The following is a 21,246-nucleotide window of genomic DNA, read 5'->3' as shown; positions in this document are numbered from 1 at the left end:
TCGGCCCGGACCACTCGAGCGTGAGGGGCCACCTCGCCCCCAGAGACGTGGGCGTCCGGCCGCACAGATTTGTTCAGAAACAGGAAATGAAATCAAGCCGCTTGGATCAAAATAAACCAGACCAGCCTCGGGCTCATGAATATTCAGCAGGCCACTTCCGTTCTGCGACTCCGCCCCGGCCCGCGGCCACGCCTCCCGCGCACGGAGACTGCGCATGCGTCTCTGGCTCTGTCGTCATAAGGGCGCGCCGCGGTCTTTGCTCGCCCAGGAAGTGGGAGAGTTGCTATGGCGAGTCCGGCCGCCTCGTCTGTGCGACCGCCGAGGCCCAAGAAAGAACCGCAGACGCTCGTCATCCCCAAGAATGCGGCGGAGGAGCAGAAGCTTAAGCTGGAGCGACTCATGAAGAACCCGGTGAGAGGAAGCGCGGGCTCCGCGGCGCGTCCGAGGCCCACCCCTCTCCGCTCCGGCGCCTCTGGGGGTCCGCGCACCCCTATCCCCCGCCGCCAGACTCGAGGTCTCGGCACCCTAATTCCAGAGCAGTCCTTGGGAACTGTCCCGGAAGAGATGGCGAGCTTCCGTCTGTCCTTGTTTAGAAACCTGCCTGAAGGTGCTGCGGAAGGCTTCACGCTTTTCGGTTGACTTTCCGAGGACAGAAGCGTTAGACTGAGAAGGTGGAAGCTGTGAGTTAGCAAAAGGGCTTGTTTGTTCCAAAGAGCACTCACGGTTAGAGAGGGGGCAGCCAGAACACCTGTGCAGGTCGTGCCTTAGTCCCTCGCGCACCCGTCCAGGCCTCGCTTCCCCAGGTCCTAAAAACAATCGGATGCGACGGTCCATTTCCTGGACCTTTGACTAGAAAAGCTCGGTTTTCCTCCTTGAGTAGTGCTCAAGTCGGAGGTTGCTGGCCATTAACGGTGACAGGTTTCTGAGTTCTGCCCTGGAAAGTGTAGCCCTGGGAAGTCTACGGCATGAAATAAAGGCAAGGCGGAAAATCAGCTCCGGGTCTGAGTAGCAAAGCCTACCCTCTTCGCTAGTCTTTGGTTATAAGAGATGGAAGTTTGTCAGCAGGTTTATACTTAACAGATGCTTTCCTGTTTAAATATTGCAGGACAAAGCAGTTCCAATCCCGGAAAAAATGAGTGAATGGGCACCTCGACCTCCCCCAGAATTTGTCCGAGATGTAATGGGTAATGTCCTTTATCTGTGTGTATAAATAAATTTAAAGGTAGATATATATATACACACACACACCACACACACGTATATCTCCTGAAGTATTTGTTAAATAGATCTTTGGTAAGAAAAAAATGTTCAGTGGTCCAGAATTTTGTTCTTACAGTGATGAGGTACAGTTGCTTATGATTTGGCACTAGACAACTTTCTTCTGTGATCTTTTTTTTTTTTTTTAATTAAAAAATATTTTTTTGTAGTTGTAGGTGAGTGGAATGCCTTTGTTTATTTTTATATGGTGCTGAGGATCGAACCCTCTCGCATGCTAGGCAAGTGCTCTACCACCCAGCCCCAGCCCTCTTCTGTGTTATTTTTAATAACACATTATATTTTTTCTAAATGGAAATATTTTTATTATTTTGATGGATTATAAACTAACATGCTAATTATAAATAGAAACAAGTAATACATAGAGATATAAAGAATTTATTCATATTTAATTCTGCTTGAAGCGTTTTGATAAAGCTTTCCAAAACCTCTTTATCATCAACATCACTCATTTAAGAAAAAAATGCTTTTATAAGAATACAGGTGTTCTGCACATACTATTTTTTAATCTCCATCTTTTTACTTAAAATATCGTGGACACCTTTCCAACTTGCTAGAAATCTAGCAGCCAAATGTGAAATAATGGAGGGCTTGGGGAGGTCATTTTCTTCTAGATTTTGGTCTTTAAATCACAGTTGTTCCTCCTTGATAATATGTTAGAATGGAATGTTTAGTGATTTCATAGTCAACATTCACACAACAATTTAATGGTGCCTGTGACATGTCAGACCCTTCATTTGCTCTGGGGTATAAGTGGAAAAAGGCAGGCATGGTACCTTCCATTACTTCCTGCTTTAACTTCAGTCCCTTTTAGTTAAGGATGGCCTGTGTTGGTAACTGGATTTCATCTGGAACTCTGGGTCATTCTGGCTCTAGGTTCAAGTGCTGGGGCTGGCAGTGGAGAGTTCCACGTGTACAGGCATCTGCGCCGCAGAGAGTACCAGCGACAGGACTACATGGATGCCATGGCTGAGAAGGTGAGTGAGCCAGGAGCTGGAGCCCCCTAATATGGGGTTACGTACTTTTACAGCCTTTAGGGGAAAAAGTTCAAAGAAGTGTACACATGCAGCTGGTGGTACTTTGCATAGGGTTTGCCTTACACAGCATGGAAAGCAGAGTCCAGGCCACTCCTAGGTCAGACTCAGTGCAGCAAAATGGCCACCCTAGGAGAGGAGGGAGGCATGGAGTTTTCCATTTGTATAGAAGGGCACTGGAGAGTCGCCTCTCCCCTCCAGGCCATCTGACATGAAAAGGAATGGCAAGCCAATTCTCTCTTATTCTTTCTCAGCTGATGCCTGTGTGCAGTTAGTTGTTTTGTGTGAATGGTGTTGTGCTTTCTATTTGTCGTCTTCATTGAAGTTTTGGGTTTTCTAGCTTTAGGGCTGGCGTTTCTTCATGACAGAGGTCAAATGATTTTTTTTAAGAGCTTGAGAATTTTTTAAGAAATTGTAATTTAAAAACCAGGTGTGATGGTGCACACCTGTAATCCCACTACTTGTTGGTCTGGAGCAGAAGGATCCCTGAACCCATCGTTTCAGGCCAACCTAGGCAACTTAGTCGTAATTTCAGGGAAGTGGGGGAGAACCTTTAAACTGGAACTGAAGATGTAACTCAGTGGTAGAGTGCTTGCCTGACATGCACGAGGCTCTGGGTTCCATCCCTAGCACTATAAAAAAGAGTGCAAGATGGGCTGGGGTTGTGGCTTAGAGGTAGAGTGCTCACCTAGCATGCGTGAGCCACTGGGTTCCATCCTCAGCACCATAAAAATAAAATAAAGATATTGTGTCCACCTACAACTAAAAAATATTTTTTTTAAAAAGTGCAAGGGAGAACCATTAAACATTTTGGTGTTTTTCTTTCCCCCGCATCCCCCAAAGAACCCAGAGAGTTGCACATGTGAGACAAGTGCTCTACTACATCTCCAGACCCCACTCGACATTTGTAATTTCTCAAAAGTAAGGAAGCCATTCTTTTAGTCAAGAAAAGAAAGGCAGCACATTTTTTTTGTGTGCAATTGCTAGGAACAGAGAGGAGTCACAGCAGAAAAGAAAGTAGTGAACCACATTCTTTGAAAAATTGAGACAAACTGGACCCACATTGTATCTTTTTTAAAAAGACATGAAAATTGTCTGAATGCACAAATGTTCATAATGCTAGCACATACACGTACCAAAGGGTGTTGATTAAAACAACAACAGCAGCAAACAACTCCTAGGGCCTGCTGTGTTCTGGTGGTGATGTTCTCAATGCTAGTGGGAAGTTTTGGCTGTCTTGTCACACCTGTCCCAGCTCACTGCAGTAGGTTTGCCGTTGTCAGAAATAATGCTCTGGGGGCTGGGATTGTGGCTCAAGTTGTAGAGCACTCGCCTAGCATGCCTGAGGTCCTGGGTTCGATTCTCTTTTATTTTATTTTAAAAATAAAATAAAAATATTGAGTCCACCTAAAACTAAAAATTAATATTAAAAAAGGAATTATGGGAGGCATTTTTATTTTTAAATTACTTTAGGAGGGAGGAAGTAGAACAGGTTGTTGTCCCAAGCACCATAAATTAGTCTGAAGTTGTTATATAAAGATCCAGAGAAAATACTGGAAAATGTTGCACAAACTTGACATCCATACAGATGCAAAGGTTTTTATTTCAGGCATCAAAACATAAGCTCTAAACTTTAAAAACATAAAAGAGGCAGGAGAATATGCAACCTTTTTCAGTGACTGATAGGACAACACCCCAACAGAGCTGGTCTCAGGTGTGTCAGCCACCAGTGCTCCGTGAAGTTCACTCACTAGTAAATTCAAGGGCTTTTGAATTTCTTCCCTCTTTCTCTTTCTGGTTGTCCTCTCCTTGAGGCTCATTTCCTTCTTGAAGGGGCATCTTCCGCTCTTAGCTTCTGTTACTTGGTTTCAGTTTCCTCCTGTGCAGATCCACACCCCCTCCAGTGCAGATAGCAGCAGCAACGAAGGCACCTCTTCCTCCTGTGCTGGCTCCTTCTTTGCCTCCTCAACCTTTAGGCAATGACTAGAAGAAATGAAAGACGGCACTTTGTATTGTTCGCAGGTGCTTTTCTGTGATCGATTTCATTATTCTTCCAAACAGTGCTGGCAGAAAGGACTTATAGTTTCTCTCCTTTTATAGATGAACAAATTGAAACTTGGAAAGAAAACTGGGAAGAAGAATTCAGTGTGGACGTGTATACTGTGTGTTTGTGTGTGTGTGTGTGTGCGCGCGCGCACAATAGCAAGTGATGCTGCTAGGATGAGTCATTTAGTAACTGTTGCTAAGGTTAGGACTTGAAAATTCCTTCTAGCCATTGTTGTGCTGCACTCTGGTCAGTGGGCAAGGTGCTGGCCGAGAGACAGTCTTTACTGCTGCTGTCCTCAAGGAGTCCTCCACACGCCTTCTCCAGTTTTCTCTTTTGTATTTTGTTGTGCATGAGTCTGCCCAGTCCAGAGTATATCTAAATAATGTGGGGTTTTTGTAGCAAAAATTGGATGCAGAGTTTCAGAAGAGATTGGAAAAGAATAAAATTGCTGCAGAGGAGCAGACTGCAAAGCGTCGGAAAAAGCGGTAAGCACATCATGTCATCATGTCATTTGAGGGCGGGTTGGGGGGGGGGTGTCAGAAAGTGGCTGGCTGATGAACGGGCAAGTCTTGTACTCAAGGTTCACCTGTGTGGCCAGCCATGGTGGTGTGCGCCTATAGTGCCAGCTGCTGGGCAGCTGGCGCTCACTGTTGATTGTAGCCTTTCTCTGGGTGTTGATTCCCAGGGCTGGGCTGCCCAGAGGCAGTAAAGTGTAGTTTGTGCTTCTGGCTCACAGGCCACTGAAGAAATGGAGGAGGATCACTTGAGCCTAGTACTTGAAGGCCAGCCTGGGTAGCATAGCCAGATCCCTCAAAGAAATTTAAAAATTTATTCTGTGTGACCTACAAAGTGGTGGGTGTGAATGCCCTAAGGCAGAGCCTCCAGGTAGAAGATCTTCTTTTCTTACCTGGGGAGAGGGCGAGTCCCTCATTGCCCCCCTGCTTAGTTCAGATTCCCCAAATACTAGAGATCTGGACTTTTGTGAGCACACGGATTACTTTGTCTCCTTCAATTCTGCCCTTTAACACTGAATTTATGAAAGTGCTGTAACCAAACTTCCCCTTCAGCTTGTTCCTTAAATGAAAGTCTGACCTCTTCAAATGACTGCATGGTAGTACAAGCTGTGTGTGTGCTTGCAGGGTTCTAAATAAATTGTCCTTCAATTTGTAGGGAGCTGAGCAGGATTTTAAAAACAGTCCATACAACTTCACATGAAAATGTATCTCCAGTATTTCTTTTTCTTTTTTTAAATATGGTTTAGTTGTCAATGGACTTTTATTTTTTTTTTATTTATAAGTGGGCTGAGAATCAAATCCAGTGCCTCACACATGCTAGGTAAGTGCTGTACCACTGAGCCACAAACCCAACTCCTATCTCCAGTATTTCTGAGATTGCTTTAGTCACCTCAGGACTCCCCAGGATTTGATCCTGACTCATGATGAAAATAGTTTTAATGTTGGAATGGCAGAACCATAAGAGATTATTCCTTTTCTTTTTTTTAAGACTTTATTTTATTTATTTTTATGTGGTGCTGAGGATCAAACCCAGTGCTTCACACATGCTAGGCGAGTGCTCTACCACTGAGCCACAAGCCTAGCCCCTATTCCTTTTCTTTCTTTCTTTATTTCTTGGTACCTGGAATTAAACTCAGGGCCACTTAACCACTGAGCCACATCCCCGGCCCTTTTTATTTTTTATTTTGAAAAGGGTCTCACTAAGTTGCTTAGGGCCTTGCTAACTTGCTGAGAATGGCCTCGAACTTGTGATTCTCAGCTTCCTGGGTCACTGGGATTATTGGCCTGTGCCATTGCGCCTAGCTGAGTTTTTCCTTTATTTTTTTATTAAAGTATTTGTGTTGTAGTTTTTGTTTTGTTTTGTGTTTGAGATGGAGTCTGACTGGGACTACAGGGTCATGCCACTGTGCCCAAATGTTAACTTTTTTGTTTTTCTCATTTTTAAATTTTTTTGGTACTGGGACTTGAATTCACTTAACCACTGAGCCACATCCCCAGCCCTTTTTATGTTTTATTTTGAGACAGGGTCTTGCTGAGTTGGTTGGGGCCTTACTAAGTTGCTGAGACTGGCCTTGAACTCTGATCCTCCTGCCTCAGCCTCCCAAGTCTTTGTGATTTCAAGTATGTGACACTGCACCCAGCTTCCAACTATAAGGTTTTTAAAGAGCTATAAAAGGAGGCTGGGGCTGGGGCTCATGCAAGAGCACTTGCCTGGCATGTGTAAGGCACTCAGTTTGATTCTCAGCACCACATATAAATAAAGGAATAAAATAAAGGTTCATCAATATTTTAAAAAATGGGGGGCTATGAATAAGTGTTTATTTTGTAAAATATATAGCAAGATAGTTAAGGAATCAGCATGTGTGTTTTTTGTTTGTAGCCAGAAGTTAAAAGAGAAGAAACTGTTGGCAAAGAAGATGAAACTTGAGCAAAAGAAACAAAAAGAAGGTGAGTGGTATCCACTTCTCCTTGGTTGTAGCCTTTCTCTTGGTGTTGATCCCAGGCCTGAGCTGCCCAGAAGCAGAAAAGCATAGGGTGTGGGGCTGGTTGGCTGGCCACTGAGGAAGTGGCAGCTTATTTGTGTTAGGATTCATTTAATTATAAGTATCAGAAAACAAACTGGCTTAAGCAGAAAAGAAAGACCCTGGCTCTTGTTCAGTCCAGGGCAGACCTCCCTTCAGGTAGGACTGGGGCAAGAGCTCAGTGGCATTACTGATCAGTGTTGTTTCCTCTTGGTCCTGACCTCCTGGCCTCCTACAAGCTTGTGCCTTGTGATTGTGAAGTGCCTGCAACTGCTCTCCAGGGTACATCCTGCCTCTTTATGGTCCAAGAAGAAAGGTTGAGGGACCATCCCAGTGTTCCTAGCAGAAATCTTGTGTTTCTTTGTCTCCAATTAAGTCATACTTCCAGTCAGTTAAGAATGCTTAACAGTGCTTTAACAAAGAGTAGTTTGTTTCTCTAACATGATAAGAAATCTGGTGGTAGATGTCAGTCTGGTGGGTTCAACACTCTTGCAATTCTCTTGGCCTTTGTCCTCAGTGTGTGAGATGGCTGCATGGCTCCTGCAATTATACCTATGTTCAAAGCAGAAGGATAGAGAGATGGTACTTGTCTTTTTTTTTTTTTTAAACTAGAAAGCAAAAGATCCCCCAGAAGGGCCTGGAGAAGTAGCTCAGTGGTAGAGTGCTTTTTTCTGGCATGTACAGAAACTCTGCATTCAATCTGGTACTACCAAAAAAAAAAATGTCCTCAGAAGTGTCCTGCAGAAGTCACCTTATTTATTTACTAGGTCACTTTGCCATCCCTAGCTGCCCTCATGTAAGGTGAATAGAAAATAGAATTGTCATAAATCCTTTAAACTATTCATCATCATCACTGGGAGCTGGTTACTTTGCCCTCACCCCCCCAGACATTCTCTTAATAAGGAGGAGTGGGGTGGGTGTTGGGCAGCGTCCACCGTGCTCCAGTCCTGCTTGCTTCTGAACCCATCACAAAGGCCTGGGAGCCATAGGCTAAGAGTGAAGGAGAGATGGGCCTCAGGTAGAAAGGGCCAGGGATGCTAAGGGACAAAAATGACCCCAGTTTGCTGTGTTTCTACATTGGTGTCTGTGCTGTGAGTGACTGGGTTCCTGCATAAACCACTGAGGGTGTTAGCTTGGGGTACAGTTGGGCTTTCCTTAACAGGTGAAATATGATTGACCCCTTTTAGGACTGGCTTCCTCATGAGTTGTACTATGTGACACATTATGATGTTTTTAAACTGTGTGACTGCTCTGTCCTCCCACAATTCCTCAAATTAACCAGCAGGTATTTTCTTAGCCCTCCAAGGAGAAGGAGTGGGCATAACCGCGGGTCTTAGTTCTGTTGGTGGGTTGTAGCTTGACCCTGTGTTAGGAAATAGTTCTCCTTCATGCAGGATAATTTGCCCCGCCCTCTGGGTTGTGCTGTTTTTGCTGCTTATTGTCATTGTTGAGTTTCATATTTAGTGACTTCCTGAACTAATTCTGTAAAGCCTGTGTTCTTTGTTGTGTGTGATCACTGAAGTTTCTGCTTGGTTAACTCAGTGGTCAGCCGGAGAGTAGATATTTCTTTAAATGCCTTGAACCAGTATGTCTCCCAGCCTTTGCTGAGGGCTGTGTGTGTTGGAGCATGGCTTCGGCGCCCTGGCAGGGCTTTGCAGATTACCTTTGCCTCTATTTCCTGCTTGCACATAGCCCCAAGAACAGCAGAGTGAGAAATTAGGGCCTTTGTATAGCCTGTGCATAGCCTTGTGCATGTGTGTGGCCCTCAAGTGTCCCAGCTTCTCCTCTTAAGCTTTTTGTTCATTTCGTCTTTGCTTCAGCTGTTATCTCTGCCTCAGGGAGTCGAAGTGGTAAGTGGCTGCCACTGATTGCTTCTGACAAACACCCAGAGGAAGAAGCTCTTCACACTGAGTGAACTCTCGAGTCAGGACAGCTCAAAACAAGCCTTGCGAGAAGTTTTCTGGGAGCTGCTAGACAGGTCAAATAGGGACAGTGCTCAGGTTGGAACTTTGAGACGCTCTCAACCTGGTTGGTTTATTTGTTGATTAATTGATAAATACTGGGAATTGAACCCAGGGGTACTCTACCACTGGGCCATATCCTCAGCCCTTTTTACTTTTATTTTTACTTTGAGACAGGGTCTGAGTTTCCCAGGCTAGCCCCAAACATAATCCTCCTGCCTCAGCCTCCTGAATATCTTGGGTTAAGGTGTGCACTACCCACCAAGCAAAAAGTTGATTTTTAAAAATAATCTTTGCCAGTATTCTTGTTGCTTTTCTGGAGGAGCTGATTTTTGGAGGTCATTAGTGTGCCGTTCTGGAAGTGCTCTCATCTTCTTGAATCTTAACCCACCTATGCCATTACTTTTGAAGTGTCATTCTGTGTGCATGGTGGGGGGGGGGGGTGTTAAGGATGGAAAGGCTGGAACTCAGGCCTTGCTGGGCAAGTGCTCTGTGTCTCAGCAGCACCCCCGGCCCTGTTGTGTTTTAATTCTATCCATTTTTATAGCTGTTATGACTCTAGGGGATGTTAAGCACATACTGCTGTCACGTTCTGCTTAGATCTGCTTAGAGCTTTCCATCACTTATGTTCTTTTACCCTTAGTTACATCTGCAGACATTGAAAATGTAATCAGATGGTGTTACTTTTTTCAATATTTTTATTAGTTGTTGATAGACCTTTATTTATTTATTTACTTGTGGTGCTGAGAACTGAACCCAGTGCCTCACACAAGCTAGGCAAGCACTCTACCGCTGAGCTCCAGCTCCAGCCCAGATGATGTTATTTTTACTTTCAAACATATTTTAAAGACCTCAAGAGGTACTAACCAATGCATACTGTGTGCTCTTCTTCCCTGGTCCCTGATGTTCCAGGTGTCCCTCTGGTCTGTTTCCTGTGAAGGTCTTCCTTCAGTTGTTCATTCGAGCAGGTCGCTGGCTGTGTTTCCGTGGCCTTTCTTCCTGTGTTTTAAGCAGATGCGTTAGAGAATCTGATAATTCCAACTGGCGTTTGTTAGTTGCCTTTTCCCTACAAGTTGAGACTCTGCGGATTCTTCATAAGCTGAGTATTTTTCTCTGTGTCTTGGATGTTTTGAATAGTATGCAGTGAGGCTTCTGGGTCTCATTGATATTTGTCCAGCAGGCAGTCAACCTCGTGTGTCCAGAACTCGGGTACTTCCCCGCCCTCTGTGGGTTGTGGTTCCTCTGACAGATCAGCTTTTGGAGTTTGCTGTGTTCTCCAGACGTGCCTTGCGTGTGCCACCCAGTGGCCACTTTGGGTTTGATTCTTTGAGTCCAATTCTTAGAGCAATTGACTTGACATTCAGGAGGGAGACAGAGACGAAAAGCAACAGGCGACTCCCTTAAAACCTGGTTAGAAAGAAATGCTCTCCTCTGTCAGAGCTCCAGTGCTCGCACACCCCTTCTCCACTGCTGCCACCAGGGCCTACAGGATTGCCTGGGAACTAGGGTCTGAGAGAAGGGGAACGGTGCGCCCACCCCTAGGCCAGGAGTCCCTTGCTTACCTCAGCCAGACTGCAAGGATTCTTTGGAGCTTTGTCTGCGCCCATCTCTAATTTTGGGTTCTGGGTCACCTTGAGTCCAGGCTTGAGGGATACTGGACAGAGAAAAGCAACAGCAGGAGATTCACAGCTTGCAGTGGCACTCTGTGTGTTGCTTTTCTTCCCCAGTTTGCTTATTTTTCAGAGTCTGTATTCTGTCCAGCTGCCATAGCCATACCCAGAAGGAGAGATGGAACTGAATGCGTTCCCTCCATCCCACCTAGAGCCTCCGATTGGCTCATTTTTTTCCCCCTGGGGATTGAACTCATGGACACTTGACCACTGAGCCACATCCCCAGCCCTATTTTGTATTTTATTGAGAGACAGGGTCTGAGTTGTTTGGGACCTCACTAAGTTGCTGAGGCTGGCTTGAACTCTCGATCCTCCTGTCTCAGCCTCCTGGGCTGCTGGAATTATAGGCATGCACCACCACTCCCAGCTACATTGCCCATTTTTAAATTGGGCTTCTTGTTGTATTGCATTTTAGGAATTCTCTATTTTCTGGATATTAATCCTTATCACATACATATATTTGCAAATATTATCTCCCATTCTGTGGCTTTCCCTTTAACTCTGTTAATACTGACTTGTGACGCATAAAATTTGTGAGTGTTCATGAAGTCCAGTTTGTCTTATTTCTTGTTTTGTTGCCTGTGCCTTTGGCATCATTTCCAGGAAAGAACATGGTTTCTTACAGCCCCTTTCCTGATGCTTTTAGACATCAGGTGCATGCAGCTGTGTGATTTTCAGTCACTGTTCTTTAATTTGGTCCAAGACTGTGAAGAATGTTCAAGACCATACAGCTTTTGGGTAGACTTCCTTTAGAGCCCACAACAGCTATGGGTCTCCTCTACCCTGCACTTCGGGGCTTTCTCAGAAAGAGATGTTTGTGCCAGGCATGGTGACACATGCCTGTCATCCTAGGTGCTGCGGAGGCTGAAACAAGAGGATCAACACAAGTTGAGGCTAGCCTGAGCAACTTAGTGAGACCCTGTCTCAAAATAAAAAGAAGTTGGGGATGTGGCTCAGTGGTAGAGGACCTCTGAGTTCAATCCCCAGTGCCCCACCCCCTGAAAAAAGAGAGGTCTATGCACATGTCCCATCCTGGAGTCACATGATGGGCTACCTGTTCTCAAGCTGAGGCAGGCTAACCTCTTTTTATCACTGGGGCATGAAATTATTTTGGAGGTTGCAACAACCTTTTATAAATTATGGATGAATAGACTGGAAAATATTACTCTGAGTAAATGTTGTTTTCTGAAATTCTTCCCATTTCTGTGTGGGCTCTGGGCTTCAGTCAAACAAAGGCAAAAGTCATTGGTAGGGAGCATGGTCCCACTTTTATACTTAATTGGGACCATAGCACTTTACAAAGCAAGAAGTTTAGTACAACGTGGCTGTACGTGTGCTGTATCAAATGAGCAGAGTGTTGTAGGAGTAACTATCACAGAATGGTTTGTAAGCCCTTTACATCGCCTTTTTGATTTCATTCTGTATTTTGTCCAGTTGAAATGAATAGAAATTCAGGGGGTAATCCCCAGTGATGCCACAAGATAGTACTGAGGCGCCACTGGGTTCCTGATGGATTTGGAGGGGGCTCCGCTACTCACGCTCTTTTGGCTCCTCTGAAAAGCAGTGATGGTCAGTGACAAGGAGTTCTCTTCTATTGTTGGAGAGAAGCTCTCCCTGCTTGTTTTCTGTGCTCATCCAGTAATTCAGCCAATACACCTGCTGTGCGAGACTCACGTCTAAATGACACCACTGGGTGACATTAAACCGGTTTAGATTATTCTGAAGCCTTGAACTCCCAAAGTGGCCCATTGTAATACCAGCGTTCCTTATCCTAACGAAGGCCTGTCTGCCAGGGAAATCCAGGGTAGCCTTAAGGGGAATTGAGTAGGCACACTCGGGGCATTTCTCAGCCTCGGCACTGTGGGTATCTGGGGCAGGATTACTCTTCTTTGGGAGGGGCTCTGTTCTGTTCATGACAGGATGGTGTTTTTTTTGTTTGTTTTTTTTAAGTTGTAGATGGACACAATATCTTTAATTTATTTATTTCTTTTTACATGGTGCTAAGGATCGAACCCAGTGCCTCCCACATTCTAGGCAGGTGCTCTACCACTGAGCTGCAACCCCAGCCCTGGTTTGGTTTTTGAGACAGAGGTCTCTGTGTTGCCCAGGCTGGACTCCAGCTCCTGAGCTCAAGCAGTCCTCCTGCCCCAGCCTCCCAGGTTGCTGGGACTGCTGGCCGGCACACCACACCTGGCCTCAGTCTGCTTTAGTCTCTCTCCGAGTACATGTTTATATGTAATTGCAACATTTTTTCATTTGCTTATTTTATTTAATACTGTATTTCTATTCCTTCATAATTTTTTCAGTGATTGATGATATCCGATAGTTGACGTGCTGTAGCAACCCTTCTCTTTTTATTAGACATTAGATTGATTCATTTTTGTTTTCTGTAGAAGACACTTAAAGTCAAGAGCATGTGCCTGTCTCCTTGCTTCTTTTGGGAGGCATAAATTAACATAAATTCCCAACAGTAGTGATTAGTAGCTCAAAGCATAAAAAGAACTCGTGGCTCTTGAAATCTTTTGCCAGCTACTTTCCAAAGGAATAGTACCAGTTTTTATGGCCATGAACCATGTGCAGCAGTGAGTACTTTTGCCCTGTCCTTGCTGGGACTAGCTTTTAGAAACTCTTCTTCCTCTTTGTAGACAAGAGCCATATATATGAGAGGAAATCAAATTCTCATTGAGGATTTGTTAAAATTATTTTTAAAATATAGGTAGAGGGTTAAGGGTATAGCTCAGTGGTGGAGTGCTTGCCTAGCAGGCCTCAGGTCCTAGATTTGATTGCCAGTACTGCAAAAAATATGCAGTGTGCACATACGTACGCATGTACTCATCTGTACATAGAAGCCGTGCTGTCTCCATTCTCCGCACCGCCCCCACCTCTGTACAGCTCCAGAGGTCTCCTATAAAAGAGGTTGGACTGTCACTTTTTCTGCTTATGGAACGTTTATTACATATTTGTGGTTCTAAGTACTTTGCACATGTTAACTGGCTTGGTCCTCACAGCCCTGTGAGGTGTTCAGTGGTTACCTGAATTTTGCAGTTACCTAGTGATAATGGTGGCACCTGCAGAGCTACAGTGGGGATGGGCATTGGGCCAGGATTTGATCCCAGGTGTCCGTACTTGCCCATGAGGTAACCCAGCTTGAAACTCAGCAGCCCCGTCACGGTCAGGCCCCTTCTTGTCTCTCCACCACTTTGCCTTCCGCAGGCCTCTGCCCTGCCGAGCCTACTCCTCTGTCCCTCAGCCTTGCTGCATGTGGCCACTGGGCATGATCCTTTTCACACTCTCTGACTTCCGTGTGTCTGGAGAAGTGCTCATCCTTCGCCTTTCTCTCTGTGCACCCCTCCCTCAGGGGTGCCGTGGGGCTCTGGTATCCACCTTGCCCACCTCCACGGGGTTGGCACACACTGGGTTACAGACCCACTGAGCACACGGCTTGCTTGTCCATAGCCACCAGCACTCGTCTCAGGTCCTGCTCTTTTTTTTTTTCAGTTGCGGATGGACACAGTCGCTTCATTTATTTTTATATGGTGCTGAGGATCAAACCCAGTGCTAGGCAAGCGCTCTCTCAGGTCCTGCTTTTTCTTAAGTAATTTTCTTTCTTTCAGAATCGCTTTGGATAATGTAGGACAATGGCAAGGATAACACAGGGTTCTCACACACCCAGTTTCCCCCCACTGTTTTAACGACTCATTAACGGGGTATGCTTGTCAGCATTTGAACCAGTGTGATGATTGTAGTAGCCATAGCCAAGGCCCTATTCTGATTTCCTTCATTTTTAACCTGAAGCCCTCTTCCTTTTCCAGAATCCAGCCTGGACTCCAACCACGTCTAATCACCACGTGTCCTTAGGCTCAGTTGGCTGTGATAGTTTCTCAGACTTCTTTTGGGTCAGGACTGTAAAATGTCTGTCAGTCAGGACTTGCCAGTGTTCTCCTCGTGGCTGTGGAAACGCTGTGTAGTCGGGAGGAAGAGCAGAGGTCAGGTTCCTCTGTAACAGGGAAAGTCGCCCTGTGCAGCCCACGCTGATGGGGGGGCCCAGCTGTGCCCTCCTCTGTGATGGCAGGGCCTCTGCAGGCCGTTTCTGCACAGGGTGGGGGGTCCTTTCTCCTCCCTTTACATCAGGGTGGACTCGTGGGTGTTGATTTATACTTCAGGTTATGATCCAGCACTGCATTATTTATCTCATTCACAAATGGTTCCAGCTTTGGCTGTTGGGAGTGCTTTCACTTGGCCTCTGTCCCTTTACAGATCCCATTTCTGTGGGCTCTCCCTGCTCCTCTCCAGCTCTCCCGTCCTTTCTTGCAGACCCTGTAGTCCACACCTGTCAGGCACATGGCCTGCCTCACTCAGAGTCAGCCACTTTCCTAGAAGTCCTGGCTCCTTTTGCTGCAGGAATGGTATGAGAAATTGAGGTCTGGGGCAACTCAGGAGGCTGAGGCAAGAGGATCCCAAGTTCAAGGCCAACCTGGGCCACCTAGCAAGACCCTTTCTCAAAATCAAATATAAGGGGCTGGGGTGGTGGCTCAGTGGTGGAGCACTTACCTAGCATGTGTGAGGCATAGGGTTCCATTCTTGACACCACATATAAATAAAAATAACGTTCTTATCACCACCAAAAAAGTCCTGTGGCTATTTGTAACATACATTTTTTTAAATATTTATATTTGGTTGTAGCTGGACACAATACCTTTTATTTATTTATTTGTTTGTTTATTTATTTGTATGTGGTGCTGAGGATGGAACCCAGGGCCTCGCATGTGCCAGGCGAGCGCTCTACCACTGAGCCACAACCCCAGCCCCGTAACATACATCTTTTAAAAAATTAAATTTAAGGGCTGGGGTTATGGTCAGCAGTAGAGCGCTCGCCCCGCATGTGCAAGGCCCTGGGTTCGAATAAAATAAAAAAGTTATTGTGTACAACTACAAAAAAAATAAAAATATTAAAAAAAAATAAATTTAAAAAGGGCTAGAGATGTAGCTCACTGGGCGAGTACTTGCCTAATGTGCAGAAGGCCCTGGGTCTGATCCCCAGCAGCTCCTTGGAGGAGGAGGAGAGTCTGGAAACAAGTTGTCTCTGTACTGTGCTTTCAACCAGCTCAGCCACACTGTGCTCCTGGCAGCCGTGACAGGGAAAGCACTGGAAGCTCAGGAACTACTCATGGGGCGTCCGCAGAGGCCTCTGGGCCCTTGTTTGGGAAGAGGCGGGAGCTGGCATGTTTGTTGTGGGCAGAGCCGTCTGCTGTAGTTTTGAAAATCCTTTTGCTGGCTGCAGTAGATCTTGAGCCCTCTGTAGGGATGTGAGTCCAGCGTTGATTATTTAAGGAGCATGGGGTCATTCCCCTTCTGTGGGTGATAGGCACTGGTAGTAACGAGCTATACCAAAGCTTGTTTTGTGGAGTGTCGGGTTTCCTTGTGTGCTGCTGGACCTTTTGGTGAGGATGCCCCATCCCCTAAGGTCACTTATGCAATGACCCTTGCTTTGGTATGGGGCATTGGTGGGTATGATGGCTGGCTGTCCAGGATCAAAGAGTTCCTGATGTCCCCTCTGTTCCCCTCCTTTTTTAAAATACTCCTGACTCTCCAAGTGGCTCTGCACGTCTGTAATCTGAATGTCATGTGGTTACAGGACCCAGTCAGTCCCAGGAGCAGCAGTCCAGTAGCTCTGAGGAGGCATCTGGAACAGAGGAGGAGGAAGACGAACCCAGCTTCATCATGAGGCGATGAGGTGCTTGCACAGCAGCCATTGGGCGCCTGGTCATTCTGTGACAGGGGCCCCAAATCTTCATTGTGACCAGAAGGAAAGAGAGCCTGTTTGGCTCAGCTGCCCAGGACTCGCTGCGTAGGGAGCACGTGGGAGCTGCTTGCAGTCCTGTTGGCAGGACTCCGCCTGGGGGACAAGGGATCATGTCCTGGAGGGCACTGCCTCGATCCTCCTTCCATGCTCCTGCTTTAGGGAAAGGCCTCATCGCTGACCGCTGGCTGCTGTTCTCTGGGATTTAAATGGCAGTGAGCTTGGGGCTGGTTTCTGTTAAGGGAATATTTATTTAGTAAAAAACAAACAAACAAAAAAAAACAGAAAACCTCTAGGCGCTGTTCACATACATGGAACGTTGATCACAGAGCCGTGGAAAGGCTGTGAGGTGACACAGAGGCGGGGCCTGGAGGGCCAGTAGTCCTGTTTGCTGGTCAGCTCCCTACCCCTGCCCGGCCTGCAGCCCTGCTCTGGTGCCTGTGCTGTCGCTGGTCCCTGACCCTGTTCCTCCGCTGAGGATGCAGAACAAGCTGCACAAGAGCCACAGATCAGCAGCTCCCAGAACCAAGGGAGGTGTGGGAGGGACTTCACCAGGGGCTGGGCCACAGGAACAGGCCCTGCTGGCGGAGGGCTCTTGGGAACAGTGGAAACCAGAGGATAAGCAGCGGGAGAATCCAGGCTGGGTATGGGGTCTGAGCCAAGCTGCGCTAGGGGCCAAAGCTGCATTTCCATCCTGATGTCACCAGGAATCTAAACAGAAGGGGGACTGAAGTATCTGGACAGCTGGTTGGAACTTTCCTCCAGGTCACAGGAGCCAGAGACAGAGGAGGCCAGCCCTCCCGCTGTGTCCTCAGGTGGATACAGTCCAAGCCCTGTGTGCACACCGGCCCAGGGACAAGCAGTGCAGGATGCTGTGCTGGAGCAGGGAGCTTGGGAGGTGATCAAGGACAGCTCTGATCTCAGTGTCTTCCGGAGATAACCCCACCTTTGACCACCTTTGGTGGGTGTCTTGAGGCCAGTTAGGGCAACAGAGACAGTTTGTGTTGAGAGTCTGTGCTCTGTTTTTGGATCATTTCCAGCTCCTGCGCATGTGTGTGCCTTTTATGGATTTGGGTATCAGTAAGGAAAAAGTGGTTTGAGTAAAGGGAAACAGAAGGTTTTACTTCTTTCACACAGAGTTCCCTGACCCCATTGAGAGCCATGGGACATCACTAATAACTTCTGTCCCAGGAGTTTCTCTTTCCCAAGAAGCGGAAATGAAGAGTCAGTCCTAATAAATGAACACATACCCTGGCTATGCATTTGGAAGCCTGCATTTCTCGTGCTGGGGACTGACCAGTTGGTTTTGTGGGGGTTTTTTGTTTTTGTTTTTGTTTTGTTTGTTTGTTTTGATTGAACAGAAGGGTGCTTTACTATGGAGCTAGATCCCCAGCCCTTTTTTTATTTTGAGACAGGGTCTTGCTAAATTGACCAATTGGCCTCCTACCTCAGCCTCACAAGTTGCTGGGATTGCCCGCAGGAACCCGCCTCCGTATTTCCCTGAGGAGCAGGGGTTCAGGGTTCACTCTGTAGCATTCGTGGTGCCTGTAGGGTATAGCATTGTCGCATGTGTCTGTAGGCAGGGAGTGTGTGTGTGAGCAACCTGGAGTGACAGGGACAGTTTCCTGAAGCAGGGAACTACACGTTGTCGCCCCTTGCCATAACGCTGTGTGGATACAGGACCATAGGTGTCAGCCGCCGCCAGCCCTGACTGCCCTCAGATGGCCCCTTTCCACCCCAGACCTCCACTGCTCCCCATCCCTCATGTTAACTGTCAGAGCAGGAAGAAAGGAGGCATTCAGGTCACCGTGACACTGCCACCAGCACACAGCCCGGTCTCCATTTGTCCTCCCCACTTCAGTCCAGCCCCACGTTCTCTGTTTGCTTCCACCGCTTCCTGCATCCCACTCCATGGTCTCATTGTGGTCCTCACCAGGCAGCCCTTAGTGTGGCCTGTGTAGTCTCACTCGGCATTCCTGGCGGGGCCCTGCTGGCTGGCTTCCTGCCTTTGCTTGCCTCTCAGCTCACCCTGCAGTGCTGGGGCAACCCAGTGTGCTCCTGTGTCCTGTCCAGGAGGTCTTGTCTGACTTTAGACACCGTCCTTGCTGGAACCTTGTAAGGGTGTGAACTTCCTCCCCTCAGAGCCCACTGCCTGCGAGGGCGCCCCTTCATGTCCAATGGGAGCCTCTAGCTGGTATGAGAAGAATGTGAATTTCAGCCTATCCCCCCATTTCCCCACTGTGGTGAGCTGTGCCACCATCCATACCAGCACTTGAGCCCCTCATCTGAGGGTCAGGGTCATCTTTGGTTCCTGTTTTCTTACCCCCCACCATCATCCATCAGAAGGTTCTGGACTTGCTTACTCTCTGGTCTCTCTCATTCCACACACTCCACAAACACCAGCATCTTTTGGCCACTTCTGCTTATTCCCCACCCCCAATCCATCCTCCACACAGTAACCAGAGTCTCTTTAAAAACTGACCAGATCTTCCCTCACTGGGGATCAACAGGAGCTGCCAGGCTCTGCCGTCAGACTCAGCCTCCGCCCCCTCATCCCTGGCCATCTCCCCGGCTCCGCCAACCTTGAGTGCCCTGCACTTGCCCTGCTGTATCCTCTTAGCAGGGCCTCAGCCACATCACTTGGAGAGGACTTTCTCACCACCGCCTGTTTCTCCAGCACAACACCTGTCATTATTTCCTACCCTGCCACACCTTCAGCTCCAAAAGGACAAGGCCCTTTGCTCATTCTGGTTTTTGCTGCATCCCTAGTGCCAGCACAGTACTTGGGACATCACAGATGCTCAGTAAATGACCTTTAAATGATTGAGCAAAGCCAGGCACTGGAAGCAGAGAAGTTCTTCAAACCCAACAAACTGCAGATACAGCGGGAAGAACGTTTAGACACCAGTCAATGGTTGGTTAAAAGGGATTGTCCCATGCATGCAGCACCTGGGAGGGACCTGCTTAGAAATCCAGATACCAGGGTGATGTCCCCCAGAGATCTGATTCATTACATTTCAGGCCCAAAATATACATTTTAAGTATGAGATCCAGGAAGGCTGGCTTGGAGCACCTTAGGTACCACTACTGCTTTAAATTCACTTTTCTGTTTTTAACATTTATCTTTTGGAAAAAAATGTGAAATTGAGTTAGAGAAGTGATGTTCTACTGACCTTTTGAAACTCAGTCCAGCTCCTAAGGCCACACAGAAGGCGGAGAGACCGCATATCTGGTGATCGTGGAAACAGGCGTGTTCCCCCTTCTCCCCTTTGGAAGTTAATTTCTGTTTACTCTTTGGCATACTTGATGAAAGTGAGCTACGATTACCATATATTAGCATGTATTTCCATAAAGAGCAATCTTAGAAATTAACCTGGAACAAGTCCAAAGAAGCTGTTTCTTGTTCCAGAAAATGTAGCAAATGTTTACTGAATGCAACGTGCTCAACCCAAATGATCCCAGGGTCATTGCTAGGCACTGGATATGGTGACGGTGAGTTTCCCTTCAAGCAGTCCCATACTTTGATCAGGAACAGGACCTGAGCACAACAGTGCAGAGTGCTGTGCAGGCCTCTGACCCTGCCTTCAGGAGGCAACCTGTCATTTTGTGTTGCAGGGAATAACTGGAAGGGAACAGGTGGGAAACTGGCAGTAACACAGCCCTCGGAGCCACCAGTGGCCTGAACAGAGGCAAGTTCCAGCAGGAGAATTCAGGGAGAGGAGGAGGCCAGGATGATACCAGGTTGACTATGTCACCAATGGGGGATGAAGGAATATCCCCTGGGGACATGTGGCCCAGGAGGTGGACAGGTGTGTGAGGGAAAAATGACAAAATGTTGGGCTGGGGATGTGGCTCAAGCGGTATCGCGCTCGCCTGGCATGCGTGCAGCCCGGGTTCGATCCTCAGCACCACATACAAATATACATGTTGTGTCCGCCAAATACTAAAAAATAAATATTAAAGTTCTCACTCTCTCTTTAAAAATAAAAAATAAATGACAAAATGTAGCTGTGGGCATGGTGACGTCGAGGGTCCCTGGGATGTGCACTGCAGAGATGTCTCCCAGGCTTAGGAGATCCGACCTAAGAGGATAGCTTGGAGTCTCGGACCAATATAAAAGGGGGAGATGTTAAAGAGGGTGAGAAAGAGATGGGAGATGGCTGGAGAGGTTGAGCAGTGAGGGAAAGGAATGGGTCTCAGCAAGGTCAGGGGAGAGCCATGGTGGGATATGAAGGGAGTAAGAAAAGTTAGAAAGTGTTTACTGAACACAAAGTGCTAAACCTAAATGATTCCAGGGTCATTACTAGGCACTTGGAGTGGGCTTTCTCCTCTTCGTGTCCAATGGAAGCCAAGTGAGTGTAATGGTTTATCCTCCCAATTCATTCAGGAGCTTAATCCCCAAAGTTTTATGATAATAGTATTAAGAAGCTAAAAACAATCCAACTGAGTTTAAAAGTGGGGCTTTGGGAAAGAGATTAGATTTGAGGGCCCTGTGATTGAATCCCACTGACTTTGAGAGGGAGAAAGACCACACAGAGATACCCACATGCCCACTGTGATCTAATGCAGTCCGGCGGGGGGGGGGGTCTTCCCCAGAGCCTGGGCCACTGCATTTGGACCTCATACCTTCAGAACTGTGAGACAAAATAAACCTCATCTTTATAAAGTAGTCTGCCTCTGGTATTTCATTATAGTAATGGAAAACTGACTAAAACAGTGGAGTGTTTGAAATTTTACAGAGGAGCTGCCATGGGTGATGGCAAGGGCTAGGCCATAAGAGTGAATGGTCAAGGGGACAGAAGCAAGGCACCAGGGATCTGGAAACATTAGCTGTGCCAACTGTTGAGTCCATCCTAAAGGGAAAACAAGGACCTTAGTGCCACTGAGTGTGCATGGACTCAAACTGGTCTGTTTCCAAGCAGG

At 47.0% G+C, this 21,246-nt stretch overlaps 1 protein-coding gene across 1 annotated transcript; it reads left to right on the top strand.

The window, feature by feature from the left end:
• The first annotated feature begins 250 nt into the window (after positions 1–250).
• Positions 251–20,992, top strand: Prkrip1 (PRKR interacting protein 1). Its single transcript, XM_027952898.2, has 6 exons — positions 251–411; positions 1,106–1,184; positions 2,152–2,252; positions 4,756–4,841; positions 6,751–6,818; positions 16,159–20,992. Exons 1-6 carry the CDS (start codon positions 286–288, stop codon positions 16,254–16,256), a joined length of 558 nt encoding a protein of 185 aa, XP_027808699.1. The 5' UTR covers positions 251–285; the 3' UTR covers positions 16,257–20,992.
• The last annotated feature ends 254 nt before the right edge of the window (positions 20,993–21,246 follow it).

The sequence above is a fragment of the Marmota flaviventris genome, chromosome 19 (genome assembly GCF_047511675.1).
Source record: "Marmota flaviventris isolate mMarFla1 chromosome 19, mMarFla1.hap1, whole genome shotgun sequence".
Lineage (NCBI taxonomy): Eukaryota > Metazoa > Chordata > Mammalia > Rodentia > Sciuridae > Marmota > Marmota flaviventris.
This window is presented reverse-complemented; position numbering and strand designations above follow the sequence as displayed.

What these genes read in the sequence shown, in the direction of transcription:
- Prkrip1 (XM_027952898.2), top strand. Translation starts at nt 286, where the DNA reads ATGGCGAGTCCGGCCGCCTCGTCTGTGCGACCGCCGAGGCCCAAGAAA. An exon ending in ATTTGTCCGAGATGTAATGG is followed by an intron (nt 1,185 to 2,151) that starts GTAATGTCCTTT and finishes TTCTGGCTCTAG; the next exon opens with GTTCAAGTGCTGGGGCTGGC. An exon ending in TGGATGCCATGGCTGAGAAG is followed by an intron (nt 2,253 to 4,755) that starts GTGAGTGAGCCA and finishes GGGTTTTTGTAG; the next exon opens with CAAAAATTGGATGCAGAGTT.